Below are 15,840 nucleotides of genomic sequence, written 5' to 3' on the forward strand. Positions count from 1 at the left end.
CAAACCATTTTTTGGAGATCTAATCATGAATTTAAAAATAAACAAGAGAAGGGATCTTCAACCATTCTTTTCTGGGTTACCTTCTTCCTTAAAAGATTTCCTTGCTTTCTATATTATTTGGTTCAAAAAATGTTCAAGGAATCTCTGAGAAATGCATCCCTTTTTCCTTACAATTAACCTAAATTCTTCCATTAGTTCCATTAACTAATTAACGAATAAGCATTTTCTGAGTGGTATCTGACTTCTAAAATAGCTCTAGCAGTCTCCATTTTTTAAAAAAGAAGTGATTCTAAACATCAGCTCAAAAAACTTTCTTCTCCCTACTGGCAATTTTACTGGAGAAAAGATGATGCCATGATTATAGGAACCACACAATGTGTGTTTTACTAATGGAGGCTCATCTACTATGAGAAGCTATCTTTATTCATTTTCAAACACACTTGAAAAATTGATTCCAGCATGAGGCCCATTTCCAGCCATTCTTCAAAAGGAATGAAGTCAGACTCAAAATTAATTCTTAGAGATCTGTTGCTTAAACGTAAGCTCTAAAACATGGTCACTGCCTAGGGTTAGATTCAATAATTTCCTTGTCAGGGATTGCAATTTAGAGATACGCATGGGGAAAGAATTTAATTTGCTTGACTGGCAAGGAGCAGATGATTAGGTTCCATCATTTTGAAGGATTTTTTAGTAGGTTAATTATGAGTTCTCTTTCTCAACACTCTTGTCTACCTGAAACAATTAAACACTAGAAATTCCCTCACTCAATCAGAGAGTGCAAGAACGATGCTTCCATTTTTACATTATAATTTGCATCGAACAAATAGTGTGAGTGGTCATCACTCTTGTCAAGATCTTTTTCTGGGTGTATAACCAAATTGCTGTTACTTTAAGGTAAAGGAGCCCTTTAACTACCCAGTATATGGCATTCATGCGCAACTTATAAAAGTTAGATGTCTAGTCCAAGGATTGCTCTTGAGAGTTCTCTGGAGTTCATGTGGGGTTGGTTAAAGCAAAATACACCAGCATTCCTGCGTGTGAGGACCCTGAAAGGTGGGCAGGGAGTCTTTCAGCATGGAGCAGAGCGGGACAGAGTAAAAGCCTGGAGACACGGGCAAAGCTGTCTTTATCTTTAAAGGGAAAGTGAGCTTCTTGCTACCTACTCCCCAGCAAAATAGAAACAGGGGCCATAGAAGCCTCAGTCAGACATAAAAAGAAGTATGTGAAATCAATTGTGAGAACCATCAAAGGTGATAAAGAATAATTTGGAGGCAGAAAAATATTTTCAAGATACAGTATGAAATAAAAAACAGGAGGCTAGCCAGTATGGACAGGGGTGAGCAAAAGTATGTTTACAGTGTAAGTGAAAGGGTTTATTCTTGTATTATTATTTATTTATTATTTTTCCATACAAAAAACTATAAACCTACATTTTTGAACCCCTGTATATTATAATCCTATTTTTAAAAAGAAATAAAAACATTAAAAATACTAGAACATATAAAAACATTAATAGATTAATAATAGTGGTTATCTCTGCACATTGGAATTATACTTTTCATCTACTTATTTTTACTTAACTATATTTCTAAACTTTTCATGATTGTGTATCCTTTTTATGAAAAGCAAGGGAAAAGATAATTTAAAAAGATAAGAAGGAAGGATAGAAGGAAGAAAGCAAGCTAGCCAAGTAAACAAGATAGAAATTATGAGGACCTATGAACTGGCTCATACGTAGAGTTGAAACATTCTCCCCATATTTCAAAAATGTTTTTTAAATAGTCCTGAGAATCCCAAATTAATAAGTAGAGATTGCTTTAGTGTTGTAGAAAACTACTGTATTCCCCCATGTATAAGACACACCCTAATTTGGGGGCCTGAAATTTGAAAAAAAAAAGTATTACATAAAGTTATTGAACTCAAATTTTATTCATCATAAAATTCATACAACTCATCACTGTCAAAACTCCTATCCATTAGTTTATCCTCAACTGTCTGATGACGAATCACTGGCTTCATATATTGCCTCATCCTCAGTTCCATCTATGGCATTTGAAATGCCACAACCACTGTTTAAGATGCACCCAGTTTTTAGACCCCAAATTTTTTGAAAAAGAGTGTGTCTTATACATGGGGAAATACAGTATTCTTTCCAAATTTTATATTAAAAATATTATAAAAATATTATAGGATTGATATGGATATTTTTCAAGTTGTCTTAATCTATATAAGTTTTAAAGCAAATATTAACTAATTTTTAAAAAAATGCTAGTAGATAATATAGATGAAATATTTTTGCTTGAGCTAGCTTTAATAAGGTTGAATGTTAAAAATACGTCAAAAAAAGAGCTTAGGATAGCTTAAAGGAAAAGTCTTAAGAGACATTAAATTAAGCTCTGAAGAATTAAAAAAGCATAGCATAATCCAAGATAATAAGAAAATAATTGTTCAGCTTGATATAGACTATGTGATAAAATGTCTGTGGAAGAAAGAAGATATATAAAACCAGAACAAAGAATAAACTTTTTATAAAGCAACACTACATTGGGTAATTTTGTATTAAGTGAAAGTTGAAACATTTTAGTTTTATAGGGTCTATGTAGTCTCCTAATAATCTCATTACTGTTGGATTTATTACTAATTTTAAGTTTTCTTTTATAGAAGGAAATGGTAGAATATTGGACAGTCTGCAAAACAACTGTTAACTATGTGGGTGAAAACTACTCACAGACATATTTCACAAAGAAACTCAGACATCCCCAAAACCATTTAACAGGAAATTTTTTTTAAATTTTTTTTTTATTTATTCATTTTTAGAGAGGAGAAAGAGAGAGAGAGAAGGGGGAGGAGCTGGAAGCATCAACTCCCATATGTGCCTTGACCAGGCAAGCCCAGGGTTTCGAACCGGCGACCTCAGCATTTCCAGGTTGATGCTTTATCCACTGTGCCAACACAGGTCAGGCCCCAAAACCATTTAAAGGAACAAAAAGAATTCATTTAAAAATAGTTTCAAATATTTCATACTCACAGTAAAATTTGATACATACTGGACCCTACTTCAGATTTGGCCTAGACATAAATGAGAAAAGTTTACTTGTACAACCAGTAAACTAAAGTTCTGTTAGGCTATTGTATTTAACTATCTTGATTTAAAAGATACATACTTTAAATATACAAGGCAATATCTTCTACATTCAAAGTCTTTACTTCAGAGCATACTGAATTTTCTTTATCAATAAATCATCGATAAATCAGGGTACATATATTCAAAGAAAACATGTCCAGGTTATCTTGTCATTCCCATACTGAATTTTTAAAGCAAAGTCAGTAAAAACTGAATATGGACTCCCTTTAGGAAGAATTTCAGAAATAATAATTGGCTAAAAATCTGTTAAACTATTCCAGCAGAAATGATTAACACATTAATGAATTAATAGACCTTATACTTTTGTTAGAATCTCTTTAATCTGTTTTTTGGGCACTTTGATTAGAGCTCATTATTATCTGTTAGTCTATAATTTCAAATTTTTGTGTGAATTACACAAATTTCAAATCTGGAATGGTCCTCAAGCAATATTTTAATGGACTGGCCAAGATAAGGAAACCAGAATATAGATTTAAAGTGTCAAATTCTTAAGTAAAAAAAATAATAACTATCCTTTTAATAACCTATTTTATTACAAAATATCTCTGACTTACAAATAATATACACAATATATATTCAAGTGATAGTTTCAAAAAACGCTATTAACTCACCATTCTTTTAAGAAACAGAACTGTCTGAATACTAGGTATCTCACACAGCCTTGCCTTTCTCATACACCAGTGGTAATGATTATAAATTTTGTATTAATTATTCCCCTACTTTCTAAAAATATATCATTCTATTCTTTTGTATATATCCTTAAACAACAGATTGTTTAATTTTTGCATGGCTTACAATTTTGTATAAAATGTGAGATTTGCCTTCTTAAGTAAGACACAAAAAGCACAAACCATCAAAGAAAAAATCGAATACAACTGTTTGTATTAAAATACTCATCTATTTATTCTTTTATTTTTCAGATAATGTTTACTGTAACCACTTTAGTGTTTTCCCCTAATTTTGCCCTTTTTTTTTTTTTTTTCATTTTTCTGAAGCTGGAAACAGGGAGAGACAGTCAGACAGACTCCCGCATGCGCCCCACCGGGATCCACCCGGCACGCCCACCAGGGGAGATGCTCTGCCCATCCTGGGCGTCGCCATGTTGCGACCAGAGCCACTCTAGCGCCTGAGGCAGAGGCCACAGAGCCATCCCCAGCGCCCGGGCCATCTTTGCTCCAATGGAGCCTTGGCTGCGGGAGGGGAAGGGAGAGACAGAGAGGAAAGCGCGGCGGAGGGGTGGAGAAGCAAATGAGCGCTTCTCCTGTGTGCCCTGGCCGGGAATCGAACCCGGGTCCTCCGCACGCGAGGCCGACGTGCCCTTTTGACTTCTTTAGACAATATGAAATTTCACACATTTAGCAAAATATTTTATAAACATTTATACAAAGGTATTATACTAAATACTAACATGAACACTTCATCAAGTCTGTAAAACAAAAGTTTAGTCAACGTAAATTAAACATTTTGAGTTTTCTTTTCTTTAATATTTTCCAAATATTTTAAGTCACAGACCAAGGGCTCAAAGTGATACCTTACACTACAGAAATGCTTCAAGTATTGGCAGCTGTCTTTTCAACACTTGTTATCCTAAAAAGTATATTCAGGATGATGTCAAGTAAAGTGATTCAATTTTTTTTCTTACATATGTTAAAGGCCACATTTCATTGAGCATAAATAACTGAAATGTTACATAATAACTGAAATGAAAATTCTACATACTGTCATTGATAAATATTGTTTGTTTTTTGCAATTGCGATTAAGGTAGAACTTGGCAGTTTTGCCACTTATTCCTTAAAAGAGCTTTAAATATAAATTTACCAGGCTAAATGTTCCATATTCTTCTCTGAGAAAGTGAGTCAAAAATCCTGGCAACGTTGTCTGGTCTCCCCAGGTCCAGCGGGCTTGATTGAGGTAGGATGAGATAGGGAGATAGATATAGGGCAGCAAACCAGCAGAGAAGTACAGACTCAACTTCAACAAAGAGCCCAGGGAGAGTTCCTGCATCAGAGCACATTGTGTTGTGAAACAGTGTTTATTCTAGTTGATTCATCCTGGAACTTCAAGAACATATCAAAGGAAAACATCAAATATGTTTACTCAGAGCTGATCTCTCAATTTATATTAAGTCACCACAGAAGACCATGTTAAACCTTCCGATTACCGCGGATTACTAGAAAATTGCATCAGCCTCCACTTCTTTGCATGGCAGGTGAAATCCGAGTGAAGCAAATAATATTAGCAAAGACTCAGGAATATCATGTATAGTGCATCTTTTACATTTAAAACCATGTCATGACATGCAGCATTGCACAAGTGAGATAACCCACTTGGACATGATGACATTGTTCGATGATTTTGAATATATCCAAAATATTGCCCTAATACCAATTCATTTCATCACTCTCATCAGGAATTGAGTTTTAACTATATACTCTGTTATGATTATACATTGACAATATGATTCTTTCTACAAGAGTTTTGGACATTTCAAGGAAATATTTGGTACAAATAAAAAAGCTAGCTTTTAAATAACCCCACAGCTTACGCAAATGCTCTTTATTTTCAATTTACAGAATAGCATGGCATACGAAAGAATTTTTTTGTGTGTGTGACAGAGACAGAGAGAGGGACAGACAGACAAAAAGGGAGAGAGATGAGAAGCATCAATTCTTCACTGCGGCACTTTAGTTGTTCATTGATTGCTTTCTTGTATGTGCATTGACCAGGGGGCTAGAGCAGACCAAGTGACCCCTTGCTCAAGCCAGTAGCCTTGGGCTCAAGCTGATGAGCCTTGCTCAAACCAGATGAGCCTGTGCTCAAGCTGGTGAGCTCGGGGTTTTGAACCTGGGTCCTCTGTGTCCCTGTCTGATGCTCTACCCACTGCGCTACCGCTCGGTCAGGCTACTAAAGGAAATTTGTTGTTCTATGTAACAATGTTGCCTGTATGAGAATATATTTCTCATCTGTGTGTTTCTAAAACAAAGGATAATATTGAGAAAGTCTTATTTATAAGTCCAAAAGAGTTCTGGCATACTACTAGAAAGATTCAAATAGCTCTAGGCCTGACTGGTGGTGGCACAGTGGATCAAGCATCGACCTGGGACGCTGAGGTCGCTGGTTCAAAACCTTGGGCTTGCCTGATCAAAGCACATATAGGAGTTGATGCTTCCTGCTCCTCCCCCTCTTCTCTCTCTCTCTCTCATCTCTAAAATGAATAAATAAATAATTTCAAATAGCTCTAGTAATTGGGAAAGTAGATCTCTGACAAATATCATCATTGGAAGTTGCCAATTTTTCCTTTATAAAAAAGGAATATTCACATGTGACAATGAGTACAAGAACCAGAATTTACATTCACCAGACGGAGAACAAGCAGTTGCCTTATTTTAGCATTTTCAAACACATATTCTTAATTAGTTATAGATTGTTTTTATTACAGTACTGATTTCATTTGATAGTTCTAAAGTGGTAATGAGAAGCATAAAAAATGATGACATGAAGAGTGTAAGACTTAACTAACTGAACCACATGCCTTTGCTATTCTTTTTTTTGTGACAGAGAATGAGAGAGACAGAGAGAGGAATAGATAGGGACAGAGAGAAAGGAAGGGAGAGAGATGAGAAGCATCAGTTCTTCGTTGTGACACCTTAGTTGTTCACTGATTGCTTTCTCATATGTGCCTTGACTGGGGTGGGGCTACAGCAGACCAAGTGATCCCTTGCCCAAGCCAGCAACCTTGGACTCAAGCTGGTGAGCCTTACTCAAACCAAATGAGCCTGTGTTCAAGCTGGCGACCTCGGGGTTTCGAACCTGGGTCCTCTGCATCCCAGTCGGATGCTCTATCCTCTGTGCCACTGCCTGGTCAGGTGCCTTTGCAATTCTTTTTTTTTTTTAATTTTTTTAAAAAATTTATTTATTCATTTTAGAGAGGAGAGAGAGACAGAGAGAGAGAAGGGGGGGAGGAGCTGGGAGCATCAACTCCCATATGTGCCTTGACCAGGCAAGCCCAGGGTTTCAAACCGGCGACCTCAGCATTTCCAGGTCAACACTTTATCCACTGTGCCACCAAAGGTCAGCTGCCTTTGCGGTTCTTAAAAGTAGTCTTAAAGAAAATAAATGTTTGCCTGACTGATGGTGAATAGAGTGTCGGCCTGGAATGTTGAGGTCGTTGGTTTCAACCTGGTCAAGGCATGTATGAGAAGCAATCAATGCAAAACTAAGTGGAGCAATGAGTTGATGCTTCTCTCTCTCTCTCTCTCTCTCTTCCCTCTCCCTCTCAAAAAAAAAGAGATAGAGAGAGAAGGAATGAAATAAAGAAAGAAAAAGAAAATAAGAAAAAGAGGAAAAATGCTTGTATTTGGAAGCTTCTGTATTTTATATAGTTCAAGTTAGAATGGTAAGATGCAGTTTGTGCAGAATTTTCTTTTTGTGTCGGAAATAAACAGGGAGACCATTACATGAGAGCTATTTCACAGAGTCTAAGAGAGTGGTCCCAAGTCCTAACTGTACATATACTACAATAACTTGGAGAGCTTTTCAAAAATATCAATGTCTGGACCTCACCCCACATCAAATAAGTCAGAATTATTTTAGAGTGACATCACACACACGCATATATACACGTACACATAAAAACACACACACACATATACATACATTAATATATGTACACATATATGCACCCACGCTTAGTTTTTTAAAGCTTCCCAGATAATTTGAATGAGCAGCCAGAATGGCAACCAAGTGATTCAGAACTTCTTCCTCTGCCTCAAATCCAACTACCTTGTCTCTTCATTAGTAGACCTCACTTTCTAGCCTCTGTCATTTAAATAGTGGAAATGAAAGGTCCTTTGGAGTCACACTTCCCAACAATTCGTCTTTCATCAGTAGCTGACCTTAGTATAGGGCCAATAGGCTCTCAAGCCAACCTCCTAACTTGTCAATTCCGAGTCCTACGTGCTTTACACAAAGCATATAGGCTCTCCTCTCAAACAACTAACACAAAATATTCGGTCGTTAGGTTCTTGCCAGAGAGCACACCTCTCTGACATCTGAATCTACGTTCTTTGATGTCATAAGCCTGGCTAAGAGTGACACCAATAAGTTGGCAACATACACAGATCATTCCTAACTTCAGTCCTCCTCACAAAAAGACCAACTGACAACTATCCATAGACAACACACCATTGTGAAAACAGCAGAATCCAGGGAGAGGCTGAAGCATGCCCCTGGAACACAGCCCGACAAGGAACGACTGCATTAGAGTGACTGCATTCCTCCTCCCCCAGGCCAGCACAGTGCTGCATGGGGAGGGCAGCCCCGGGCTACGGGTTTTCCAGTGGGAGAGAGTCCACGTGGAAATCCAGTTCCTCCAGCATCGCAGGACACTTTCCAGGAAGCCCACTCTAGTCTCACCTCATGGGGACCACTAGGGGGCATTTGCAGGGCTCAAGGACCGAGGATCAGATAGCGATGGAGAAGGGAAGCCGGGCTTACAAAGCAACCAGAGCTCAGGTCTTGGGAAATTGCATTTCTGCTTGCCTGAGCAGAGATCCAGCCAGCAGTTCTGCCCTTCTACAGAGCCACTCTAAAAACATTCCGATTTAACTGACCTAGAGCATACCTAACATAATAAAAGCCACATATGACAAGTCCAAAGCTACACCATACTCAATAATGAAAGATCAAAAGCTTTTCCTCTAAGATCAGGAAAAACACAAGGGTGCCCACTCTCATCATTCCTAGTCAACATAGTACTAGAAGTCCTTGCCAGATCAATTAGGCAAGAAAGAGAAATAAAAGGCATCCAAATCAGAAAGGAAGAAGTAAAATGATCTCTGTTCACAGATAAAATGATCTTATACATAGAAAATCCTAAAGATGCCACCCAAAACCTGTTAGAACTAATACACAAATTCAGTAAAGTTGCAGTATACAAAATCAGCATGTAAAAATTAGTTGTGTTTCTACATACTAACAATGAACTACTTGAAAAAAAAAAAAAGAAAAGAAAATGATTCCATTTATAATAGCATCAAAAACAATAAAACACTTAGAAATAAATTTAACCAAGGAGGTGAAAGATCTGTACACTGAACACCGATGAAAGAAACTGAAGATGCAAACACATGGAAAGATACCCTATACTCATGGCTTGGAGGAATTAATATTGCTAAAATGTGCATACTACCCAAAGCCATCTACAGATTCAATGCAATCCCTATCAATATACCAAAGGCACTTTTTACAGAAATAGTAAAAATAATCCTAAAATTTGTATGAAACCATAAAAGATCCTGAACAGCCAAAGCAATACTGAGAAAGAAGAACAAAGCTGGAGGCATCACACTTCTTAATTTCAAACTATATTATAAATCAGGATGGTACTGGCATAAAAACAGATACATAGACCAATGCAACAGAATTAGGAGCCCAGAAATAAACTCAAGACTATCCAGCCAACCAATATTTTACAAGGGAGTCAAGAATATTCAATGGGGCAAGGACAGTCTCTTTAATAAATGTTGCTGGGAAAATTGGATATTCACCTGCAAAAAAATGAAACTGTACCCCTACCTTATACCACTCAGAAGAATTACCTCAAAATGGATGAAAGACTTTATGTAAGATCTAAAACCATTAAACTCCCATAAAAAAATACAGGAAAAAAGCTCCTTGATTTTGGTCTTGGAACTGATTTGTTGGATATGACACCAGAAACACAACTATAAAATCAAAAATAAATAAGTGGGACTATATCAAAGTAAAAAGCTTGTCACAGAAAAAAAAAAGTATCAACAAAATAAAAAAACAACCTGTGGAATAAGAGAAAATACTTGCAAACCACATATGTAATGAGGGGTTAATATCCTAAATATATAAGGAACTCATCCAACTCAATAGCAAAAAACAAAAACAAACAAACAAAAAACAACCACAACAAATAATCTGACTAAAAAATGGGTAAGGGGCATGAATAGACATTTTTTCCAAAGAAGATGTTAATCTTACTAACAGATATATGAAAAGGTGCTCAACATCAATGATCCTGACCAGTGGTGTCACAGTGGATTGAGCATTGGCCCGTAATGCTGAGGGCCCTGGTTAGAAACCCGGAGGCTGCCAGCTAGAGCATAGGCTCGTTGGCTTGAACATGTGCTTGCCAGCATGAGCGTGGGGTCACGGAGTTGAGCACGGGCTTGCCAGCCTGGACATGGGATTGCTGGCTTGAGTGCGGGATTATCAGCATGATCCCAAGATCACTGGCTTCAGCCGAAGGTCGCTGGCTTGAACAAGAGGTCATTGGCTCAGTTTGAGCACCCAGTAAAGGAACATATAAGAAGCAATCAATAAAACAACTAAAGTAAAGCAACTATGAGTTGATACTTCTCTATCTCTCTCCTATCCACACCCCCTCCATTCCTGGCTCTCTCTTAAAAAAAAAAAAAAGTTAATAAAAACACAATGAGATGTTATCTCACATCTGTTATGATGGCTATCATTAAAAAGACAAGAAATAATGAGTCGATGAGGATGTGAAGAAAAGGAATGCTTGGGCACTATTGGTAGGAATGTAAATCGGTGCAGCCACTTTGAAAATAAATAAATACATAACTACCATATGATCCACCAATTCCACTTCTGGGTATATATCCAAAGGCATGAATCACTACCTCTGCATGCTCATGTTCCTTGCATCATTTATAACAGCCAAGACATGGAAACAACCTCAGTGTCCATCAATGAATAAATGAATAAAGAAAATGTAACATCTGCATCTATATCTCTATGTACATTACATTGGAATATTTTTTGCCATAAAAAGGAGGAAATCCTGCCATTTGTGACAACATGGATGGACCTTGAGGGCATTATGCTGAGTGGAATAAGTCATAGAGAGAAAGACAAATACTGTATGATCTCACTTACATGTGGAGTCTAACAAACTAAACTCTTAGAAACAAAGAGTAGTAGGTGGTGGCCACGGAGGGGGGTTATGGGCTGAGAGAAATGCATAAAAGTAGTCAAAGGGTACAAATTTTAGTTATAAAATAAATAAGTTCCCGGATGTAATATACAGCATGGTGACTACTGTTAACAGTACTGTATTGCATATTTGAGATGTGCTGAGAAAGTAGATTTTAAAAGTTCTCAACACGCATAACTGTAACTATGTGAGGTAATGAAGCTGTTAGCTGTTGACTAACCTATTGTAACCCTTTTGCAATACATACATTCATTAAATAATCACACTGTGCAGTTTAAACTTACATAATGTTATATGTCAATTATATCTTAATAAAGCTGGAAAAATAAAAAGAAGTCTGGCTAAGATAACTAATACCAGGATGTCAATGCATCCTTATCTGTGGATCCACCAATTCACAAGAAAAATATTTGGGCCTCCTGAAGTCTTTGTTGAGTTACATTTTTTGTCATATATTCATTTGTTTTATTAAGAATTTATATAATAGAAGGCCAAATAAAGCACTTTCTGTGTATGCTATAAGAACACTATTAAAGAGAGTGCCTATTATGCTGTTTACTATCCATTACATGAGGTCTTATATGATTGACTTAAAAAAATCGAGTTCCAAGAAAAAGTTGATCTTTTCTGTCAATTATGTTTCCTTTTTAATTATTTTTATGGCATAGTAAGAATTTTAGAACTCCACTATTCTTTTGGCTTTGTTACCAAAAAGCTAAGAAAGAAAATGTATTAAAATACAGTAAATACAACTATCTGAAGCTTTGATATAATTATTTCCCTATTTCTATATAATAATTTTATTATACGTGTTTCACTAATATAATTCTGATGAAAGCTGGAACAATGAAATAATAAATGTGCCCGAGGTGTCATTAACAAACAACAAGTAAATCTGCTGCAGCACTGGCTTTGTACATAGCCTGTTGGAACTCCTGGGAGTTAGACGGACAGAGCTTGTCTCTCCAAGGACCTGTGTCTAACTCAGCTCCCTACCTTGTCTTCACCTACATCTCCTCCTGCCTAACCAGGCAGTTTTCTTGTATTACTTTATACCACCATTTACACTCATCATTTTTTTCCCTTTCAGAGAAAAAAACTAAAATAATCATTTAAATTCTAGGGAAATCTGAGAAAAGAGAGCTGTCATTTGCCAGCTATTTTATTATTTACTTCACAATAGCAGCGATGGGGTCTGTTTTGTTGAGAGCTGACTCTAGCACCTAGAGCAGCATCTGGTACAGAGCAGGCACTTGATAAACAGCTGGATGAATGAATGAACTATTATGAATACATTGCCTTTGTCGCCTGACCAGGTGGTGGCGCAGTGGATACAGTGTCAAACTGGGACGCGAGGACCCATGTTCAAAACCCCGAGGTCGCCAGCTTGAGCACGGGCTCATCTGGTTTGAGCAAGGCTCACCCAAGATCACTGGCTTGAGCAAGGGGTTGCTCGGTCTGCTGTAGCCCTCCCCCCTCCCAACCCCCCGTCAAGGCACAAATGAGAAAACAATCAATGAACAACAAAGGTGCCGCAACGAGGAACTGATGCTTCTCATCTCTCTCCCTTCTTGTCTGCCTGTCCCTATCTGTCCCTCTCTCTGTCTCTGTCACAAAAATAAATAAATAAAGTGCAAAATACATTGCCTTTGTCTTAGAATGTGTAATAAAACAACTAAGAAATTTTGCTATTGTTGTTTTCAGTTCTCTTAGCCTGTTCTCATCAAGATGCTGCTATTCAGCATCTATAAGACAGTATGAAATAGGCCAGATGCCACTGCGACCAATATGGCACAATTTTTGTAAATCTTGTTTTTTCAATATTGTTAGGGCCTAAGGTAATTTATTTAATATATAAAACTAAAAAAACAAACAAACAAATTAAAGCCCTATGATACCACATATGTTATACTGGACCTAAATAAAATATTATGAATTTTCATTTTTACAAAATTCAAAAACCTACCTTCTCTTTTAAAAGTCGAAAGAGAATCCATGGTATTATGCACAAAATATAGATTACTATTGTGTGCTGATTACATAAGCTAAGGCCACAGCAGAAAGCACCGATTTTAGCTATCTGAAAAGAAATAGAACAAAAAAAGTTAAATATTCACCTAAACCCCTAAGTAAGCATAATAGTAAAAAAGCTATTCTTTCTATTAAAACCAAGCATATCATAGGTCAGGTTAAAAATCAGTTGCTTAGGTGCAAGCAGTCATGCTTTACCAGTCACTAATACTTACCATTATTTTTTATTAACACTTTTCATTTTTATCAGATCATTGCAGTTTGCCCATAAATGACTGTCTTAAAACTAATTTTAGAAAGTTTTGTGTGATAACTAGATAAGTCTTAACAGTAATTGGATATCGTTTAATCCTTATTTGAGTAAAATCTGTAACTAAAATTCAGCAAGTCTTTGCTTTACTTTTTCTATTGAATTAAATACATGAAATATAACAACACTATTTATTTAGAACCTGGTTATCTATGGGTGGTATTTTTACTTATTTTGAACATGTTATTTTCATAATCTGAAAAAAACATTTATTTTAAACAAACAGCAAAAAACCCTCTAATAGCATCACAGATCTGTTTACGGAAATCACAAATAAACCACAATGGTTTTTGTTTCTATATTCTCTAACAACACAATGCTGCCTACACTAAGATGATTTGGTACTTTCCAATGTGTATGTAGACTGTAAGCTCTTAGAAGACAGGCTTCCTTCGCATTTCAAATTATCTGATTATAGTGTCTGTCTTAGAATTCACTGTAATCTCTTCTGAACTACTCTATTTTTACATGAGACTTTCCTTTAAAAATATACAAATTTGATCTTTTCATTGCAATTAGGGAATAAGTCAGTATACTGTAATGATATCTAATTTAAAGTGGTCTATCTAGAGTTTAACATCTTATGATCACACACATGCACACACACATGAATGATGGCGGTAGAATTAACCAACAAGCCTATCACACAGGACTCAGTGGGGATTTCAGAATCCCCTCATTCTCCAAAAAACTTTTGAACTTCAAGGAGAAAAAAAAAATCCCATGTTTCTTTTTTGTTTTTAAAATATTTTATTTATTGATATTTTAGAGAGAGAGGAGTGAGAGGGACAGAGAGAGAGAGAGAAAGGGGAGGAGCAGGAAGCATCAACTTCCATATGTGCCTTGACCAGGCAAGCCCAAGGTTTCGAACCGGCGATCTCAGTGTTCCAGGTCGACGCTTTATCCCACTGCGCCACCACAGGTCAGGCCAAAAATCCCATGTTTCATAAAGGTTCTCATGGTTCACAGAAAAAGACCTGAGACTATTTTCTCTCTCAACATACCTAGATTACCTTGACAGTAATCAGAACAGATAAACACTATCTAAACCAAAGTTAAAAAGAAATATAGCATCTATCTAAATATTAAAACAAAGAGTGATTTCACTTTGATCAAAATACGTTACCTTTGATCTTTCTTTTGCAGTTGCTGCCTCCTCGAAATGCACAGTAAGAGCCATAAGCAGCCCCACAAACAGATTGTTTAAGCTAAAAACCTCTGCTGCAATGGACCACTGCCATGTTAGATGAGAAAATGAAAACACCCCCGCAGCAAGGATTCCTCCAGCATATGAGCCAGAAAGCCTGCAAATACAGATAACATGAAATCTTCTTTCCCAACAAAAAGAACCGACTTTATTTTCCTTTTTATAAACTGTAGCAGCAGAAATTATGACAGTCACCCAGCACTATCCCAACACATTACATGGTTAATACATCCCTTCATGTAATAATATTTTCCAACAGATTTTAATTAGAAAGTCCATACATTAACCTATTAACAAACAAACCTACTTGGTGTCCTGTGGATGAAATGGGGTTTAGTTCTCAGATGTAACCTCTAGGATTCAAGCCAGTTCAGAAAGCCTGAAGAGATAGTAGCTAGAGAGATAACAAACCCATGTCATTTTTCTTGCTATAGCCACAAAGAATGACAGGCTAGTTAAGACTGAGATGTTTAATTGTAAAAAATAAATGAAACAGCAAAATATCTATTCAGGACATTCTCATTCTCACTTCCTGGGAATGTCTGCATCTAGGTACTGTCTACTCTCGTCTCCCAACATATGGCAGAGTATGTCTTGGTCACACTATTTGGTGATTTGAAGATCTTATTAGCTAAGTTCTTAGTTTCTGATTTCTTCTTTACATAGAGTTGAAGTTTAAAATGGTGTATTTTTTAAAGAGAGGATTGGGGATGGGAATTTTAATAACATAAGAAAAAAACAAATGCTACACTTGGAAACAAATTTCTCACCCCCCAAATGCCAGCAAAAGCCATATATTTCAAGTCAGACAGGAATCCAGATCTCAATTCGGAGATCAGATTTGAGGCTGGTAATATGGTTGAATATACTAGAGCATATCAAACCAAAACAACTTTCTCTATAAATCTACAGCTATGAAAATTAGAGCTATTACAAATATCTGTGTCTAACAGGTGTTATGAAATTCAGCAAGCATTACTGTACCTAGTAACTATGATAGTATATGGCTTCACATCATTACTTTTTAACTGTATTGTTTTATATAAAAAGTTATGTAGTGGCCCTGGCTGGTTGGCTCAGTGGTAGAGCGTCGGCCTGGCGTGCGGGGGACCCGGGTTCGATTCCCGGCCAGGGCACATAGGAGAAGCGCCCATTTGCT

General features: G+C 36.7%; 1 protein-coding gene across 2 annotated transcripts in view; it reads right to left on the minus strand.

The window, feature by feature from the left end:
- The window catches only part of TMEM260 (transmembrane protein 260), a 73,298-nt gene that overhangs the window by 32,570 nt on the left and 24,888 nt on the right, over nucleotides 1-15,840 (minus strand). For both annotated transcript variants that reach the window (XM_066275162.1, XM_066275163.1), the window contains 4 exons: nucleotides 14,601-14,778; nucleotides 13,100-13,213; nucleotides 4,965-5,144; nucleotides 3,029-3,069 (listed from right to left, as the gene is read on the minus strand). In XM_066275162.1, coding sequence (XP_066131259.1) covers nucleotides 3,029-3,069; nucleotides 4,965-5,144; nucleotides 13,100-13,213; nucleotides 14,601-14,778 — 513 coding nt within the window. The remainder of the gene's footprint in view (nucleotides 1-3,028; nucleotides 3,070-4,964; nucleotides 5,145-13,099; nucleotides 13,214-14,600; nucleotides 14,779-15,840) is intronic.

Source organism: Saccopteryx bilineata, chromosome 4, assembly GCF_036850765.1.
Source record: "Saccopteryx bilineata isolate mSacBil1 chromosome 4, mSacBil1_pri_phased_curated, whole genome shotgun sequence".
Classification (NCBI taxonomy): domain Eukaryota; kingdom Metazoa; phylum Chordata; class Mammalia; order Chiroptera; family Emballonuridae; genus Saccopteryx; species Saccopteryx bilineata.